This window comes from Halyomorpha halys, unplaced genomic scaffold, assembly GCF_000696795.3.
Source record: "Halyomorpha halys isolate HHAL.00 unplaced genomic scaffold, Hhal_1.1 Scaffold390.1, whole genome shotgun sequence".
In the NCBI taxonomy this organism is placed as follows: Eukaryota; Metazoa; Arthropoda; class Insecta; order Hemiptera; family Pentatomidae; genus Halyomorpha; species Halyomorpha halys.
The window spans coordinates 621,357-627,679 of record NW_027112043.1 but is presented as its reverse complement, the minus strand read 5'-3'; the positions used below and the strand labels follow the sequence as shown (position 1 = coordinate 627,679).

Sequence of the window (6,323 nt, the reverse complement as noted above, 5' to 3'; positions counted from 1 at the left end):
TATATATACAAAAATTACCTTAAACTTGATGTTGTGTATGTCATGTGAAAAAGCAACAGACTTTGACAGTTCTACAGCTTCAGAACAATAGTCAATTCCTGTCAAGTTAGTAAATCCACTTCTACACTACAATTAAAAAGAAAAACATTAATATTTATTTAGTTTACTAATAACTACTACTATACTCATTTACAAGGCATCCTAAATACAACTATTAAGGTAAACTACTTGAAAGTTATTGAGGCAGTTAGACAAAAGGTTGAAAAATATATGTAAAATGAGGTTTTATAAAATGAATGAATTTATTAAAGTTTAAATAATAAATAAAATCAGATTTTACACAAAAAAATTCCTCACCATTCCTACTGGATTGGTAGGTTCATTATTATCTATATTTTAAAGTGTAAGAATAAATGTAATTGCTCTTATTTTTTAATAAATTTGATTTATCATCAAATAAAATTTACAGAAGGAGCCATGTTTGAAACATAAGAGCAGGAGGTTATAATTGTAAGGAATCAGTATCAGCATTATGGAAATTTGTAATCAACTTTTAAGTAGTTTATAAAAAAATATATCCACATAAAAATACAATTATCAATGATTACATTATATATAATATAACTACCAATGAAACCAGCATCATTCCATTACCGCATCCTAAGTCCACTATTTTTTTATTTTTGGATATTTTCTTTTTTTCTAACCATCTAAAATAGTAATAGAGATTGAAATATATTAATATATATATTTAAATAGTTAAAATTAGTTTACTAGCCCAAAAATAAAAATTTTAAATATAGTTGGTAACTACAAAGCATGTAACAATATCATTAAAAACAATGAGAACTATGAAAAGAATCAATCATGAGAAACTATTATTACATATATTTTAACATATAAGAACTATTGTATATCCCTCCACCCTGTAAGGAGCTATCAAACATTCTTTCAGTTTCTTGTTGTTGGAAGTACTTTATTTATAGATTCTAGATTCCAAGAGGGAAAGGAACCAGAGGGCAGAGAGACGTACAATTATACAGAGAGACGGACAAGCAAGTTATGTACCAGAGAAAACCTAACTTTGTCTCCAAACATGTTATAACTGTTTTTTAAGTCGGCCATGCTTTAATATTTAGATGATTACTAATAAACTTTTTTTTTTATGTCTTCATTGAAATTTACAACTGTATATTATATAATGCATTCAGTAAATTTGATCTTAGTTAAAATGGAGTGTTACAGGCGTGTAGAGCAACTACCCATTGGTAGCAATCTAATGACATTTTACATTAGCAGGGTGGCCATCTTCTTTTCAGGCGCCTCAGAGGATTGTCAGAAATAGAAGAGGATACAAGGTTAGAAACTAGGGGGTTTGAGTGGTTAGGTAGTTTATAGTGGAAGGAGTGATATCTGGTTCGGGCTAGATCAGTTACATAGGGAACATTAAGGTCTTTATGTATGATTTTATTTGTGACAAAGTAAGGAGCATTGACGATTTTACGAAGGATTTTGGACTGTAAGGATTGGATACAAGAGGAATTCAAAGATTTAGTGGAGCCTCAAAGCTCAACTCCATATGTCCATATTGGCCTTATTACAGTAATGTAGATCAGTCTTTTGTAATGTGTTGGAAGTTTAGCCTGTTTGTCCAGTAAGTGTTGTAATAGTCGAAATCGACGTGCAGTTTCCTGGCTTTTCAGTCTTGTGTGAGGATTCCAGGTTAATCGTTTGTCCAAGGTAGCGGATCTGTTTAACAGGGGTAAGAGTAACATTATTAAGCGAAACTGTAGGAAAGTCGGTAGGTTTACGACAAAGGGTAAAGGTAATTTGATGGTTAGGGATGTAGGATTTATCTTAATCCTCCAATTACGACACCATTTATTGAGGGATGTGATATGGAATTGGAGAGTTTGGGATACAATTAATGGGTTATTATTAACTGCAAGCACACATGTGTCACCAGCATACTAATAAACTTTAAAAGATGAACTGATAAGAAAATTTCATTAATGAGAAAGAGATGAGGCATACTTTCAAGACAATATCTATTGTTTTGGATGTTATTAAAAATAGATAGATAATGGCCTACCATAAACCAATGTTCATAAACTTAATTTTAATTTTTAAGAATTTTTGTTTTTCTGGAGCCTACACAGTTTTCATGGATCTAAGCATTAGGAAACAGATACAGTTTTAAAAAATAATAAAGTCAAGTTAGAAGATTATGAAAATAATTTGTCATCTCTGAACAAACCATATCAATACAAAGATAAGTTCGAATCATACCGCAATATCCTTTCTTCACTCTCTTCACCGAACCAAATTTCACCTGGGTCTCCATAGTTTTTAAAATTATTTTTTTCATTTACATAAACTGTTGACCAACTGAAAAAAAAAAGAAAGAAATGAATTGCAAAATATAATTTGAAAATTATGATCTAATATACATTCTGATAAATCATAATAATATCAATATTATAAATTATTTTATGTATAAACTATATACTTTAATTAACTTATCAAAAAATAATAATTATAATAGAAAATAATTTTTTTTTAATCACTACATTTAATAAATTATAATTCAGAAAATCTACATTCAGTCGAAAAAGGATGTGAAGTCTGTATGCACTTTCAGATCATTGTGAATAATTTGCTGCGATAAATGCGGTTTCCTCAAACAAATGGTACATATATTCTTAGTTTACAGAACAACTTTTTAACTGAATCCGGTTTCGTTACTGGCAGTGGTATGACATTTGAGGGTTTTCAGACCACAACAAATTTTCTATTAGCTTTATTTTTTTAATGGACATTGTAAACAAGGATGGAAACATTTATAAAAAAAAATGTTGGTGGGACACCATCCATTTGAAGGAATAATCCAGTAAAAATACAATTGACATTTTTTGGAAAAAAAAAAAATAATAATAACACCCAAAGATTTTTATCCAACAAAACAATACAATATTTATCTCAATATCAAAAAGTTCTCAGAAGGAGAAAAATTTTATTGAAGCTTCAATTTTACTAAAAATAAATTCAAAATTTTAAAGAAAATTCCAAATAATTTTCTAATGAGCTTTCTGAAAATACAATATTATATATCTATTAATTGTTTTATGTACCTATATTTTTATAAGATTCAATAAATTTTCTTAAAAAAAAAAAATTTCTCAACAGGTGCTATCTTCATATGGTAGAGATGCCCCATATAACCCATGTTTTTAATGTAAGGGATCCAAAAGCTACTTAAAATTAAAGTATCTTTTAGCTTGAATCAGAGAATTATTTCTCTTATAAGGAAATAGGAGATTATGTTGTTGATATATTTCGATGAGATATTGTGTACCATTCCATGATAATTATTTAATATAAATAACTCTCACAAGTAGTTACAAGTACTTGTCAGCTCAAAAATATTGATGAATTTATTCAATCCTTGTCTTACTTCTAATAGATATCAATTGCATCAATCTACTTCCGGAAACTCTCAACATTTCTTCTAAAGCCACTGGATAAGTTCCTGTGGTGATCACATATTAGGGATTCTTCAGAAGAATAATCCAAATATTAAGATTTGCTTTCTTCTAACAAAATAATTGAACAATATTAAACTACTGTATTTGATCAAATAACTGCCGATCTTAAAATACCTCATTGTGGACATTGTTTCACCACAGGAAGTCCCTTTGAAGTTTTCTTGTGTCAAATAGGGATGATATAAAATTCTCAATGAAAATGTAACTCATCTATATGAGATTGTATTATAATATTTTTTAAATAATAACTGTACAAAAGTGGATATATTGACTTCTGATAGAAAACTCCTCAAATATATTAATATTAATTATCTGGTTGTTTGTATATGAACTGTCTTTGATGGAGACAGGCACATAATTAGAGGACCAGAAAAGTGTCATCCCTCCCCTCACACAATAATATAAACAACTGAAAACTAGGGAAATTCAAGAACCTACTTCAAACTGCAAAAATTGTGTTAACACATTATTAAATTCGATTACTATAATCAAAATCAAGATTAAAAGATCTACAGAGGAGTATATTTTCCAAAACTGATTTGGAAAGTGGTAAATAAATTTCAGGGAATACTCCCCAGACCTCAAGTAAGTTAGGAAATCAGATCAAAATTATTAGAAAATTTAAGATCTTGTTTCCCCTCCTCCTCCCCCCAATAAGTTGTTGCAGCAAAGTCACTGGATAGAGAATGGTATTTTAATGTTTGGTTTGAAATAGAGAATTTGAGATGATCACATCAAGACTTCTAGAAACTTTTATGAAACACTTCACAAAAGCAGAACCTAAAACTGATTATATCAATATAAAATCAGACCCAAACCTCAAAACATGCATGAAATATGTGGTATATCATATGCAGCATAAGATATTTTGACAGTTCTTATTTCAGTAGGATAGCAATATTTTAAAAAAAACTTCCAGGATTTATTTATAAAACTGTATGAGATAATAAAACGAATTATATGATTTTTTTAATCTTAAATAGACAACGATTATATAGATCAAATCATAATAAATTTCGAACCCACTATTCTTTCGTTCCAAGTTCCGATGGCACTAAATCTCCATTGTCATCAACATTTGATTCCATCGGATCAATAACTACTGGCAAACTAACCACCTTAAAATAATAATAATACAGTGAAAATTGCACACAAAGTGGTTTTTAAAATTTGAATCTACAGGTTATTTCAAGCCATCTACAACGAATCATTCATTCTATGCCATAGAGGTCAATCCAGTGAGTTTGTTACAATAAAATATTTTAAAAAGCCCGTGATTTAAAATTTTCAAACGATGATCGGGTAGATCAGTGAATAGATTACAGTTTTACTGACGTACAAACAATCTTTTTTTATTATGCTCTAATTATTTCCGTAAGCAAATGAATGCGATCGATGTCTATCCAGATCTCTAGATATTACAAATAGGACAATATTTTTGAAGTGAACTTTCATTACCGACGTTATACACTCAAGGAAAAAAAAAGTTATACTGTAGAAAATTGATTTTGTGACACGAGAAGGGATGAAACGGAAGTTTAAGTCATATTGATGATGTAAATTATTAATTTATTACAAATATTTTTAAAAATTTACTATTTAAGAAAATTTGAGATAAGGGTGAACAAGAATATATATTGTGACAAAGATACTTACTGGTATTTATTAGTACAATATTTAACTTTTAAATATCTTAGTCAGTTTGTCCAAAGCTGTTCTGATGGATTATCTCCAGCTATTAATACTAGTGTATTGAAAATAAATAGCTCTTTTGAAGTGGATCATCTGGTTTTGTTGAAACAATTCAATTTGGAATTTCTTGAAACTTGTAGAGCTAACAGTGACCTAGTATTCATACAGAAATGGTTAAATTCTGAAGTCAATTGCTTGGAACTTTTAAAAACTCATTAATTTCAATATCTATGTCAGTAATGTGACATCCTAAAGTGTTTAATACTTCTTTTCTAATTAATAAAATTCAAAGTTAAGCAAATGATGTTGATTGTGATATGTGTTTTCACTCATTATATACTTTTAAATATAAGTTGATTTCTAATTAATGTGCAACTAAGTTTTTTGAATTATAAATATTTTAAATTGATTGCTTATGTTTCTTATACTATTAAGTGTTTTAAAAATTTATATTTCATACATGTTTCTTTAGTTCTTATGTGTTTTAAATTATTTTCATGTATATTTTAAGATGATCCTTTTTGTCATTTACAGGGATTGGTTTTTCATGTTTCTCATTATTTGAGGACTTTACCTGTCAAGGTCCATAATCAAATTTTACGACATTCCCAAAATTTCCTTTTCTTCCACTAATTTACCTCTCTAGGGTTGGGGTAAGTTTAGCAATTTGTGTTATGCTGTTCTGCCCCTAAGGTCTTCCATTTGTGTTTCCCTATGTGGCTGATACAGGAGGTTCTTGGTTGCTACAAAGCAATTGCTACCAGCCTCACTTCTATGGTTTTTAGTGTATTTCAGTGACAGTCCATGTGACAACTATTTAACTGATGATTCATTAGGATGTTACATGTACTGGATGAGAATAAAATTTTAAGACATGATCACAAAATTTCACCATACATGTGAAAAAAATTAAACTGTCACCAGAATTTACTATATAAAAGTAATATTAAAACAAATAATCATGATATCTAAAAAGTTTAAAAAAAAAATCACATTTGTGAGACATCACATAATTTCATTCATTCACAATTTACATTATACATTAGCAATAAAGGCTGTATATAAAAAAAATATAACGCTGCTGAT

The 6,323-nt window shown here is 28.8% G+C and overlaps 2 protein-coding genes across 3 annotated transcripts in view; one reads left to right on the top strand and one right to left on the bottom strand.

Moving 5' to 3' along the window:
* The window catches only part of LOC106682108 (uncharacterized protein MCAP_0864), a 12,143-nt gene extending 11,537 nt beyond the window's left edge, over positions 1–606 (top strand). The window contains exon 7 of the mRNA XM_014422791.1: positions 470–606. Coding sequence (XP_014278277.1) covers positions 470–508 — 39 coding nt within the window. The 3' untranslated portion in view covers positions 509–606. The remainder of the gene's footprint in view (positions 1–469) is intronic.
* LOC106682109 (EEF1A lysine methyltransferase 2) overlaps positions 1–4,760 on the bottom strand; it is a 9,905-nt gene extending 5,145 nt beyond the window's left edge. The window contains exons 1-4 of one of the 2 annotated variants that reach the window (XM_014422792.3): positions 4,572–4,758; positions 2,290–2,388; positions 629–710; positions 19–126 (exon numbers count right to left, since the gene is read on the bottom strand). In XM_014422792.3, coding sequence (XP_014278278.1) covers positions 19–126; positions 629–710; positions 2,290–2,388; positions 4,572–4,633 — 351 coding nt within the window. In that variant the 5' untranslated portion in view covers positions 4,634–4,758. Of the gene's footprint in view, positions 1–18; positions 127–628; positions 711–2,289; positions 2,389–4,571 lie in introns of both variants that reach the window. The other variant, XM_014422793.3, reaches the window with a different exon arrangement.
* Positions 4,761–6,323: the final 1,563 nt, after the last annotated feature.